The sequence below is a fragment of the Numida meleagris genome, chromosome 17 (assembly GCF_002078875.1).
Source record: "Numida meleagris isolate 19003 breed g44 Domestic line chromosome 17, NumMel1.0, whole genome shotgun sequence".
NCBI lineage: Eukaryota > Metazoa > Chordata > Aves > Galliformes > Numididae > Numida > Numida meleagris.
The window spans coordinates 580,715-593,807 of NC_034425.1; the positions used below are offsets into that span (position 1 = coordinate 580,715).

Sequence of the window (13,093 nt, forward strand, 5' to 3'; positions counted from 1 at the left end):
AAGGGAAGGGAAGGGAAGGGAAGGGAAGGGAAGGGAAGGGAAGGAGGGGGAAGGGGAAGGAGGGGGAAGGGAAGGATTAAAAAAAAAGACATTACCAAGTGCTGGTGATAGAATCTTAGATCCACAGCATGGCTTGGGTTGGAAGGAACCTTACAGCCCACCCAGTTCCATCCCCTGCCACGGGCTGGTTGCCCCACACCAGATCACCAGATTGTCTTATTACATACTACAAATACAGATTTTAGAAGAGGTGTTAAACCTCAGGGTTTGATTTTTTGGAGCTGGGAGGCTTGACCTGGGCCAACAATCATCAGCTCTGCTCTTCCCAGTAGCATCACATCTTCTTGGAGAAGTCTCATGACCAGAGTCAGCCCAAGCCATGGCTCCTTTTAGCTGCTCTGTGGTGTTAAAATGAAGTTCCATGACTGGAAATGAGCACTTCCACTGAGGGATGGGTCCCACAGCAGTCTTCTGGGAAATGACACCTTCCAGGGGCTGTTCCCAACAGATGGTGTGGGTGTAGCTATCCTGTTTTGGGAGGGAAGGTTCAGTGGGAGGGGGGACCCAAGTGTTACTGCAATCTGAATGCTGGGAAGAGGCCAGGGGCTGCTGGAAGATCAGATGAAGCCACAGAAGTCAGGATTTGGGAAAGAAGGCTCTGAGTGAGAAAGTGAGACCAAATGGGCTGCCAAATAGAACCACTCCTACTGTTAGATTTTTAGGGCTGCAACACAAGTTCAGGTTAACTCTGCTGAATCTGAAGCATTGAAACACAGAGCATGGGGAGTGGCTAGGCTCTGCTGGTTGGTGTGACCATCAGATAGACTGAGCTTCTAATATATGATGAAATGCAGCTGAAAATCTCATGTTTAGAGAGCTGAAAGAAGTCACTTGCCAGCTTTCCTCTGCTGGGAAATTAGAGGTGGAAAATGGAAAATGTCCTTGTTCCACATGGACAGCAAGTTCCCCAGCGCCTTCAGCTGCAGAGGTGGTTGCCCAGCCCCCTGACCTTTCCACTTTATCCTTTCTCTTCCTCAGCGTCACTTCTGCATCTTTGCCCTCTCCAGCCCTGGGCAGGATGCCTTGTCCAGGATCTACAGCACCATCTTAATGCAGCACCTGGCCCACAGGAATTTCTCAGGAGCTGTGCAAAAGTCAGCTCAGCAGCTGATCTCCCTGGCCCTGGGCCTGCACCAGAGAGTGTCTGCTACGTTCCTGCCGACAGCTGTCAAGTTCCACTACATTTTCAACCTGAGAGACTTCTCCAATATCTTCCAAGTAAGTGTAGCTGTCGTTTTGTGGCACTTGGAGCCTGGCTTCAGGCTGCAGATGTGTGTTCCCCACCAGTGATGTCACAGCAGATGTCCTCCCTGAGCAACGAGAAGAATCTCAGTCCATTCTGTAGTCCTTGTTTGGTGTTGGATGCATTCCAGATCCATTGCCCAGGGCTGTAAGGAACATCAGTCTGAAGCTGGTTTACTCTCCAGCCATGTCTGTGGGAAGGGGTGCAGATTTGGGCTGGGTGGCTGTAGAAGAGGCCAGATGAAGGGACTGCTGGGCTCCTGACTTCACCACTTAGTGAAATGACTGTTAGTGGGTGGAATGGTGCTGGCTTGTCTTTCTAAGTCCCAGCGTGATAGCCTATGCTGCACATCCTTGTAGTTTCTCCATGGTCAGGTACCCAGCCTGCACATGACAGATGATGTTTAAAGCATTGATGAATAGCTTGATTCCAAGTCAGCTCTCAGTTACTGACTGAATCACTGCAGTAATGGGAAGCAGTAGGAAATCGGAGAACAGGAGCTTGAACAAGTTAGTAACTTGGTCATATCAAGGAGGAATCAGACCTGTCACTAGTGCCCAGCTACACATCACCAGCTTTTGGCCATACTGAATTCTGGCTTCTAACCTGTGCTTGGAGAAGCAGAGAGAGAAGCAGCATTTGGATGAGTATTTTAGTTTTAACCGTGGTCTGTTTGAAACATGCTAAGGCTTTGGGATATCAGAAAACATCTTGCTACATCTCATTTCCAAGCCTCTGGAACAGGGACAGTGACAGGAGCTCAGGTGGCTTTCAGTTGATCACAGAGATGCGGGAGGGAGGGAATCTGGCTTCTTGGTCTTGTCATGTTTATTTAGGCGATGGCTCAGGATTTTTTTTTTTCTTTTTTTTTTTTTTCTGTAAGTCCTTTATTTTGGTATTTGTTTTTGATATTTTTTAACTTTAAATCACAGAATCATAGAATCCATAGAGTTGGAAGGGACCTTTAAAGGCCATTTAGTCCAGTTCCCCTGCAGTGAGCAGGGACGTGTACAGCTTGGTGATGTGCTCTGAGCCTGGTCCAGCCTGGCCTTGAATGTCTCCTGGGATGGGGCACCCACCACCTCTGTGGGCAACCTGTGCCAGTGCCTCACCACCCTCACTGTAAAAGACTTTTTCCTTATATCCAAGTTTAGCTCTGCCGAAAAAGGTGTTTTTTTTTTTCCTGAAATGGAGGGTGAAAGAAGCTCAGAACTCTGGGAATGCATTTCCCTGTGTTACATTATATATTCACTGACTTGTAGTTTAGCCCTGAAGTGACCTTTGGAGGTCTCTTGTCTGACTCAAGCAGGGCCAACTTCAGAATTCCCAGCGCTGAAGATCCCACAGCTGCCATGGCCATTGCTGTACTGTTAAACTCACTCTGTTGTAAAGTGTTTGCTGCTTCTTATCCTTTTGCTATGTAGTTCCATTGAAAATAATGCTCAGTCCTCTCTATATCTCCCATTAGCTAGTTGCAGACAGCAGTAGGGTTCCCCTTCGCCTTTTCCCCAGCCTGAACAAACCCATTTCTGTCTTTCCTTGTTTGTGGATTGAGCTTCCCACAGCTTTTCTCCAGCCTGTCAAGGCGTAGTACCTCTCTGCTCCCCCAATCCCCACCCCTGGGGGTCACTGCTGCTGCTTGGCCTCCGGGTAGACCTGATAACAGTGACCTTGGAGCCTGCTGGTCCAGCCAGTTCTGCACCCACCTTGCTGTCTGCCCACCTGTTCTGCTCTGTTACAACCCCTGATGTGACGCCATCTGAAAGTAAAGCAGAAGGAAAAAAAAAACCAACAAAAGAGAAGCGGGGCTGTCTGAGTTTCCTTAGCCTTCGGGAAGGGAGAGAATCAGTAGACGTAATGCTTGTAGGTCTGTGTGTAATGCCTTTTAATCCCAGACAAACAATCAAACACGGAATGTGTTAGCTGGATATATAATGTAATAGCTGCCTATATAAAAGGCACTCAGGGATTGCTGTTATACCAGCTATGCTGTAATTATACAAGCAGCCAATGATAACTGTTAAAGGCACAAAACATATGCAAATTGCAGCTGTGGAGGAGCAACCTTTGGAACTTGCTGCCTCTGTGCTGTGTTATTGCTGGTTCTGCACAGGTCGTTAACAACGGCTCCGTTTGCAGTTTGTCCAATGGCTCTGTCGTTATCATACCATAATAGATATTAATACTGTACCAAAACATTTAAGTAGGGCTTTGCAAACCCAGCTTGATTCCCTTTGTCAAAACTGCCTGACAGCTCTTATGACAAAGAGTCCTGTGCTAATTGTCTCATTACAAACACTCTAGGAGCCTGTACCTTAATTGTTGCAGCTAATGAAAAATGATTGAGTTTGAACCTTGTATGCATGTGAGTGTTGCGCAAAAAAGGGAGACTACCCCAAAGCAACAGTCAGCAGTAATACCTTCTGACAGATGGGTATGGGAACTTGTTGCTTCCGTGCCACTCCTTCTTCCCCCAGTACCCATCACCTCCTGGCCTGTGCTGTCTGTCTGGCGGCTGTAGGTGACTCTAGAAGGTGTCCACTCCAAATGACAGCAGAACAGCAGCAAGGTCTGGCAGGGCAGATAATGAAAATGACAGTGTGCAGATCTAAGGTGGGGTTTAGCTCCAGATTGAGACACTCAGATTCAGGGATGTGAAGATAACTAGGTAAATCCAGTGCGGGGCAGCCCTGCTGCCCAAGCTGCCAGCACAGGGCTGATTTCGTGTGGTTGCTCAGGTGTGGGTATCTGGTGCTTTTGGAGATGTCAGGAGACTCCACCTCAGTCCCAGGTGTTTTCCTGTGCATTATCTGCCTACCCCATGGGTGTCCGACCTTTGGGCTTGCCTGGACTACACTGAGTGAAGAGGGATTGTCTTGGGCCACCTATACATAGGTCACTTCAAAAGTAATGCCTCCTATTTATTCCCATGGAAATGACAACAGATACAAAGACCACAAAGCACGGTTTGATTGAGCAAATTCTCAGCTACAAAACACTATTTTTCCACAGAGTCATCACCATTACTATGCATTTTTGCCAGCAGTGAACAAGATCTTACATGCTGTGCTCGTAACAATCTGCACCAGCGGAGGTGGCCCACTGTCACTGTGTCACTGCTGAAAAGCACCACCCACTGCCTCACTGTGCTCACATCCACTGGCTGGTCTCTGCAAACATTCAGTGTCAATGAATGTCAATGGGTGACATTTTTTCCCCGTGGAAGAATTCAGTTCTCCCTCTTTGCTTCATCTGCATTTCCACGTCAGACATCATTTTGTCATAGTTAATGTATATAAAGTAACAAAATTTATTTTAATTTGTAATTTTTTTAATTAAAATGTACACAAAAGAGAACAACAAAAACACGAAACCAAACAAAAAACAAAACCAGGGGGATATGTGACCCCGTTGTTGTGACACTGATGCACTGCCCCATCCCTGGGCTCAGCCCAGATGGGCTCATCTTGTTGTATTGTCTTGGGAAGGTCATGGGAAATCCCTCATATTCCTATGGGCTGGGTTTTTATCCACAGTCCGCACTTTATTTTTGTCTCTGGGCTTGATTTTCAGCAGAACAACCCCAGATGCTCCAGCATCAGCTGCCCAAGGGCTGTAGGATGAAACCTAGGCTCACGCCCTTGTGCAGAAGTCAGCCGACCTTCCCCATGTGGCCCTGGGGCGGTGTGCATGTGTGCCCAGCCAGAAGGGGACATGAGTCTCCAGGGAGCCAGGGACTGCACTGGGGCTGTGGGGGAAAAGAGGGGGCTGAAAGGAGAAGGAAGCCAGCACCGGGCACAGTTTCTCTGGTAACCTCACTTTCAGGTCACTGATGACCTGGAAACCCAGTAGGGTCTGGACTGAGGGATGCCCCTCTCTGGTGTTCAGAAGAAATATGAGGGTTCAGAAAAAATATGAGGAGCTTTGAAATCTATGATCCCCTGGGCTCATGCGCTCTTTTTGTGCAGTTACAGAAGGCTCACCAAGCACTGTAAAGCCTAGCTGTAATAAACGGCTTAGATTTACTATCACATCTAGCTGCTGGTGCTCAGGGTGAGGAGAGGCTGGCAGTCACTGTACAGGACGATGGGCAAGTAGAGGCTGGAGAGGGATCAGGTGAGAACTGCAGGAATGGCGGACCTGACTCCTTGACTTCAAACTATGTCACTTGCTGTTGCTGATGTTACTGTTGCAGGGGCAAGGTCGCTTTTCAGTCCTTTATAATCTGTGTTAGCCTGGGTTCATCATCGTTATCTGTTCCTTTCCCCCTCTGGCAGGTCCATCTGTGGTTAAAGTTTGATGCTACTTTCCCTTGCATTTCTGTAGCACTTTTTCATGCCTCTGGGTCCCACCATGCACAGGAGAGTTAAATTGATTGGTACGCTCGAGGCAATTTACCCTTGATTAAAGAAGACAGGTCTCTGCGGTGATGGAGTGGTGGATTATGCTTTTTAAAAATGAATTCCCTGCTGGCTTACACCAGAGGAAGCCCTGTTGCTGTCTTTCTTTCCTTCTGAAAGGGTTACCATGGTATTATGCTCTAAATTATATCTGTCATCTCTGTAAAATAACCATAGACTCAGCAGGGTTGTATTTTGCTTTTTATTCCCATTTCTAACAAGATTTTCAAGCAGCATGTCACATTAAGATCATGGCAGTTGAGAAGAGGCGGCGTCCCTCTGCCTGCTGACGTGATGATAGCGGTGGTTCCCAGCTCAGCTGCTCCTTAGCGCGGGCTCCAGCAGCCAGATTTCCCTCTGCTCGGCATGGGGAAGCGGTGAAGGTGGCACCTTCATGTTCCCTCGTCTGGCACAGTTGGCACGGCCGTGGGTTTGGTTAGGATCCGATCATCTGGGCCCATGTTTGCAGCTCTGAAGGTCTGCTTTGCCGACCCATCTCAGATGCTCTTTTGTCTCTCTGCGTGCTCTGAGCCAGTCTGGTTTTAGAGCTTCCTTCCCCTCTGTCTTGCCCTTTCTGCCATTTCTGATTTGGTGGGTGGCAGCCATGCCCATGGCAAGGCACTGGAACTCCGTTGCCTTTAAGGTCCCTTCCAACCCAAGCCATGCTATTGTTCTATGATTTCTCTTCCTAGGAGAGATCTGAACACTGGTGGATGCCCCAGCAAACGCAGCCTCACAGGATAGAGTATGAACAGGTGGCTCGGGCCCTCATCAGTCCTCTCCATGTAGCATGCTTAGAAATTGGTACAATACCGTAAGCAGGACTCTGGATTGCTGGCTCACACCCTGCTTGTGGTACTGCCATGTCTGTCACTGTTTTCATGTCGCTGTCGTGCCATGATCGTGCCCCAGGAGTATTGGCAGGAGGGAGGTGAGCAGGGTGCAGGATGGCTGAGAGAGGTCACTGCACTGCGCAAGTTGTTACTAGTTTAAATGCTGTTCAGATTGTAACAGGGAAAAAAAAAAGTGATTTATTTATTTATATACCTGGGAGACCTTGTGCTTTGTTACCTCCTAATCCATGGGAGCCCATTAGCTCTCTCCTCATGCTCCCCTCTGCGCTTTCCCTGCCTCCAGCTCCAGCCCAGTGCACAGAAGCCGTGCAGCAGCCACCCTCTTGTGCTTCACGCTCCTCTCTTGGTTGCTCAGAGCAGCACCAGCAGCATTTCAGCCTGCTGGCAGGGAGCATTGCAGGGTGCAAAGCTGGGGAAGGGGAAAGAATGAACAACGCGGCAAGCCCAGTGTCCAGAATTGAGGTTACGCTTCTTTGGATCCTGATTTTTGGACAGTCGTTGTAGTCTCGGAGGTTTTGCAAGAACGATGTTGTTGTTTTTTTTTTTTAGTGAAACATTCAGCTTCCCTATACATGTGGTTTTTGTTTTGTCCTAGAAGGCTAATATGCAAACAAAAGCTTTGACTTACCCAGAGTTGTCCTGTATATGCGGAAGCCTCTTCTGCTTCTATTTTGCCTATGTGCAATATATATCCATGTAAAGATGGAGCATACATCTCCTCCACGCATATCTTTGAGAGCAAGTTAGGGTGCAAAGAGAAAGAAAAAACTGAATGCCACTCTCCACTGCACCATCAGATCACTTTACTCTGCGTATCTTCTCCGAAGAGCTGCTCTAGGACCAAAAATCCTTCAGCTATGTGATGCAGGGCAGTGCCAGAGCCCTGCAGCTCTATCTAGAAAACGAGCAGTCCTTTTATTTGTGAGTGATTCCATATGAACTCTCTGGCACCTGACCTTAGAGATGAGCGCATTGCATGAAAATGGTCTTTCATGGCAGGCTTGTGGCATTTTGGTAAAGTGATATTTGTGGGAGGTGGCCCATGGGATGGCTCTCGGCTGTGGGGTGGCTCTTCCTGTCTCAGCGCTCTGCTGCAGGGTGGGGGCCCTGGTGGGCAGGGGTCTGAGCAGGGCCTGTTCCACTGTTCTGCCTTTTATCTTGAGGGCTGTGATATCTGGTGTTGTTGCCTAGAGAAGTCTCTGTGCGCCAGAGGGAGCTTCCTAGCCACTTTCTGTCCTTTCTGTTGAGCATCAGGAGCTGAAAGGTTTGGCTGGCATACGGCCCGAGGACTCAGCGACCAGATGGGTAAAGCTTGGATTGTCATGGCAAAGAGCAAGGGATCATCCTTCTTTTGTCATGTTGGCACCACATCCACCACAGCCATGGCAACCCATGACCACACATCTCCATGTGCCTGTGCTCTGGGGGCTCAGAGCATGCCCTGGGGCAGGAGAAGTTTGGATATTAAGTTAATAAATTCATTAAAAAGCAGCTAAGTGTGAATATTCTCCCCTCTTATGTGGCCTCCACGTGTGCTTGCGTCAAGACGACAGCATCTTTTGTGGCTTGAGGTGTCTTTCGAGAGTCTGAGTGATAGATATTTTTTTAAAATCAGTTTACAGCTTGATGGGTTGCACCTTTGCCTTTTCTCTTTTCAAGTTGTCAGCTGTTCTCTCACTCATTTTGTTTCTGAAATAAATAAAATAACGATTTGGCAGCTGTAATGACAAATATGAAACCCAAATGATTTGAGCCACGGGCCAGTGAGCTGAGAGGGAACACTTTACATTGCTTTTAATGCATTTTCTATTTTATGTATAAATAATTAGATGTTAGGAATAAAAGCTGTCTGTTTAATTCATGCTATTGAAAGCCTTGTGTGCTGTTAATAGGCTTAGTTATAGGAGACACCTCTTTGAAATATAGTTCTTTTATGCATTTTAATAGAGTTCATGGTAAACATACTGTGATAAGCAGACAGCAACTCATATTTCCTGTAGGCAGAATGCACCTAATTAAAATTAATTGATTTTTAAAAAATCATCACCACTAACATTTCCAAACTGCTTTTTCCTCTTGAAGAAGCACCCATAGTATGGTGCTGGGGTGCCAGGGACCCATCTGGGCTGGCACCTGGCTCTCCATGCTCTCTGATGCTGAGATCAGAACCACCAGCACAACCAAGCCATGCTGGGGATGCTGTCTGGATTCTCAAAATAAATGTAATGCATGTAAACTGCTTTGGGAAATGTAGGCTAACAAAGGGCACATTCTCCAGGGGCTGTTGAGTAGGGGCTTATTCAAAAGTTCAGATGCAGTTTGCTGTAATAACTCCACATTTACAGCCCCATTCTAGTGTGGTAGCCTGGATGCTGGCAGTGAGGTCGGTCCCTTAGTGATTTGAAGGGTTTTCTAGGGTTACCTGACTGTCTCTGCTCCCCACAGGGCCTTCTGTTTTCAACCCCTGAATGTCTGAAGCAACCCCAAGACCTGGTAAAGCTCTACCTGCATGAGTCAAACCGAGTATACCGGGATAAGATGGTTGAAGAAAAGGATTATGATACCTTTGATAAAATCCAGCTGGAGTTGGTGAAGAAATTCTACGATGTAAGTGTTGAGGTTCATGAGTCTGACAGTAACACGCATACACACAAGAAAAGTCAAATTCCTTGAGGGAACAGAGTTTGACTCAAAGTCTGCCCCTGTCTCACTTGTCTGGAGGGCTGTGCACCTGACTGGAGCCCAGGAGCAACATCTGTCATCCATGTTCTGGGCTGCCAATGTTGTGACATAGGTAAATGGTGCACCCCATAAGGTTGTTGGGAAGAGGAGATTTGGGCTCTGTGAATTGGCTGAATTGATTTATTTAAGTGCTTTGAGTCTCACATTGCACAAGCAGGGGAAGGGTCACATCTCCCTGCTCTAGGCGGGATGCAGGCACAAGTCTTCAGAGCATGGATGTCCAACCTGTTGGCTTGCCTGGGCCGCATTGATTGAAGAGGAATTGGCTTGGGCTGCTTATAAAATATGTAATACAGTTAATGTACATAAATAACAAAAATTTTTAATATATATATTTATACAAATACAAAAAAAATAGAGAGTAACAGAAACATAAAACTAGTGGGATATTTGACCTTGTTTTTTGTGGAACTAATGTGTCGGTCTGGTTCTATGGAAGTGGTTGCAATTCTAAAGACGCACATCAGAGATTTTTGATGAAATTTTTGTCTTCTTGTGCTTCATCCTTGAGAACAGCTGTTCACAAATGTAAGTACTGCTGAAAAGCAGTGACATGAACAAGGAATGTGGCCACGCTCTCAATTTCAGGTTCCAAGGCCCTTTTTCATGGCTCAGAGCCTCAGACTGAGGTTCAGAGAGTCATACTCAGGGTCCACATCCTCACTGTGGGGTTCAGAGCCTCATTTTAAGGAACAACTCTTCCTTTTTAGGTCACAGACAATCTCATAAAGCTCTATAGTGTCTCTTGGAGGCTAGAAAACGTACTAACAGGACCCAGAGGCTCCATTTTACAGACCACAGCCTCATCATTAAGCACCAAAACCCTTATTTGCCAGGCCTAGAGCCTATACATGGGATCCAAAGCCACTGTTTTATCACCTGCAGCATATTTTTTCAGGCCTGGAGTCTTATTTTAGGGCCCAAAGCATTAATTTTAGGGCACAAAGTCTCCTCTTGGGTGTCCATGGGATTCTCTGACAGGACAAAACTTCATTCTAGGGGGCAAGGCCTGAATTTTAGAGCCCAAAGTCTCCTTTAACAGCCAACCACTCTTGCATCCAGCAACCACCACCACTGTAAGGGCCCAAAGCCTCATTTCAGTGCTCAGAGCCTCCTTTCTAGTGCCCAAAGCCACAACCCAGGGACCAAAGACTGATATTCAGGGCCTTAAATCTCTTTTGGGGATGAAAAGCCCATTTTGATAGATCAAAGCACCACTTTAGGATCCAGCTCCTGAGCTGGAGACTCTAAAGCCCCATCCTTTGTAGAGCGCAAGCCCTATTTCTCCACTCTAAAGCATACTAATGGTGTCCAAAGCTGTTTTTTCATTGCCCAAAGCCTCCTTTAAGCCAGGTTGATCACTGAATGTGATCATCTTGAAGGTCTTTTCCAACCTAAATGATTCTATGTTATGGCCGTGGCTGCAGAGCTTTTCTTGTGGCCACATTTTCCTATGGCAATGAGTTGAGTTTTCATGAGTTCCAAAAAGCTGTGAAAGCGAAGGATATCAGTATCAGGGCTTTTTTTCTTTCCTCCTTTTTCCCTCTTGCCCTCTTCAACCTTTTCCAGCATACAGGTGCAACTACATGGGCATTAAAAGGCATTTGCTAGTTAACTGTACTTTACTTGGAAAGATGGCATTGAGCTGTATTTTTATTTCTGTATGTGTTATATACATATGTATATGTATATGTTTCTCTGTCAGGACATTGAGGAGACCTTAGAGCAGACGAAGCAGATGAACGTTTATTGCCATTTTGCTAAAGGCATTGGTGAACCTAGCTATAGGCCTGTTCCAAGCTGGGAGGAGTTGAACCAGATCCTTGTGGAAGCCTTGGACAACTACAATGAAATCAATGCTGCCATGAACCTGGTACTATTTGAGGATGCCATGTGCCACGTGTAAGGGGATTTTCTGGTTTTATAGTCTCATCGTAGCACTTATCTGCACAGATTGCTTCCATAGAGTTGTAGGTCTCTTTACTTGCAGCTGATGGAGCTGAAGGAGTACAGAAGGCCCATGTGACATGTCCTACACAAATAGTGTGCTTCTTCTGCAGCTGGTGTGGAAACCATGAGGATACCTGGGGCTGGGAGATGGGTGTATTGCATCCTGGTGGTTATTTTAGAGTCTGGTTCCCTATGTGATATCTTCGGCCCTCAGTGCTTTGCGTATTGTATGACCATTTACTGGATGTGACAGTGTTCAAGCACTTCATTATTTTTGTGGGCCTTCACAGCTAGCTTTGGGATTTCCCTAAATGCTTTCCCAGCTGTTTTGGAGCCATATTTACTCAGTTTCTTCATGGGATTTTCAAATGCATGTACAGTGACATTATGTATGTCCTGACTACTGGTTTAAAATGTTTTCAGGTATTTGAACTGCTTTGATTTTTTTTTTTTTTTTTTGAAAATCTCACTTGCATTTAGGCACCTGGAGGCTCAGATGGGCCTATGAAAACAGCAAGTCTTCAGTCCATGGTTATGAATCCACTTAGATATCTTGGTGCAGATAGTGAGATGTACCTCCAGTTTTCAAATCTAAGTGCTTTTTGGGGATCCCAGCAGAGACAGTGCCTCACTTCCATGTGCAGAAATGGAGATCTGGCTCTTGACTGCTTCAGAAGAGGGGACCTCTAGTGTAAATCAACATTGTAACAGGTTTTTGTTTTCTGTCTGAAAGCATTGTCTCCAGAGGTGCAGGTTTGTATGTTGGAGCCAGCAGGGTGCCACTCTCCTGCTGCACCCCAGTGGGTATGATTTCAATTCTCACTGGACAAGGCAACCTAATGAAGTCAATCTCATGGCAATTTTATACATATAATATTGGCACCGTATATATATTTGGTCCTAAAGCTTATTAACTTGTCACTTAACTGTTTCTGTTCTGAGAGCAGAACATCCAGTTACTTTTGCACTGCAGTGTGCTGGCACTGTGCTCTGGCAGATTTTCCCCATAGTGTGGGCTTTTCCTCCTTTGTATTAATGAGCCATACTCACCTGGATGTCCGTGGGTGTTTCTGCTTCCAGGAAGGTGACAGTAGTGTTAACTTCGTCCTTCCTGTGCACTAGACATAAATTGTGATTTGTGATAAAACTTAATGTTATCCTTCCAGTAAATATTTTGAATAAACAGGGAAGCAAGGTTTGAGTATTCAGCGGGATTTTCATTGAGGCTGGGTGAAATTTATTCCTTTCATTTGGAAATTACACGTTGCAGAAATGCACAATTCAGTCCATCTCAAATAATTCACAACTTTCAACTTGAATTTACTGGAAAACTTCATTTCAGGGGAAATAAAAAAAGAAAAAAAAGTTTATGGGCTGAATTTATGTAAGGAGGTGGGAGTTACCTTTCTGTCACATCCCAATCTGTGGCTCATCATGCGCATTCACAAAGCACACAGCCCTGGAGTGCAGATTGCTTGGGGAGCTGAAACTGGGAGTGCTGAAGCTCTCTGCACTGACTGGGTTGCTTTTCTGGGTGTAATAAAGCAGTATTGTATTTCTCACAGCCTTATTTAAAAAATTAACGCAGATTAGTTTAGGAAAATACTCAGCTTAAGTGAGGTAAATAAAGGCAGTGACGTGAAGAGGGGAGTTGTGTTTAAGACACAGGACAGTGAGGATTTCACAGGCAGGATCCTGAAATTCTCCTTAGTCAGTTTCAGCAAGTGGGGACATTATCTTTTGCTTAAAGAGGATACGTCTGAAACCTGCAAAGTTCACCATGGGACTCTCAGGACAAGTCAACAGACCAGGGAAATAATATGAGTTCATTTTTAAGAATGGGG

At 46.1% G+C, this 13,093-nt stretch overlaps 1 protein-coding gene across 4 annotated transcripts in view; it reads left to right on the forward strand.

Annotated features, from left to right (window-relative positions):
- The window catches only part of DNAH9 (dynein axonemal heavy chain 9), a 175,860-nt gene that overhangs the window by 59,999 nt on the left and 102,768 nt on the right, over window positions 1-13,093 (forward strand). For all 4 annotated transcript variants that reach the window (XM_021414422.1, XM_021414421.1, XM_021414423.1 and 1 more), the window contains 3 exons: window positions 1,039-1,278; window positions 9,003-9,164; window positions 11,005-11,201. In XM_021414422.1, the coding sequence (XP_021270097.1) occupies window positions 1,039-1,278; window positions 9,003-9,164; window positions 11,005-11,201 (599 nt within the window). The remainder of the gene's footprint in view (window positions 1-1,038; window positions 1,279-9,002; window positions 9,165-11,004; window positions 11,202-13,093) is intronic.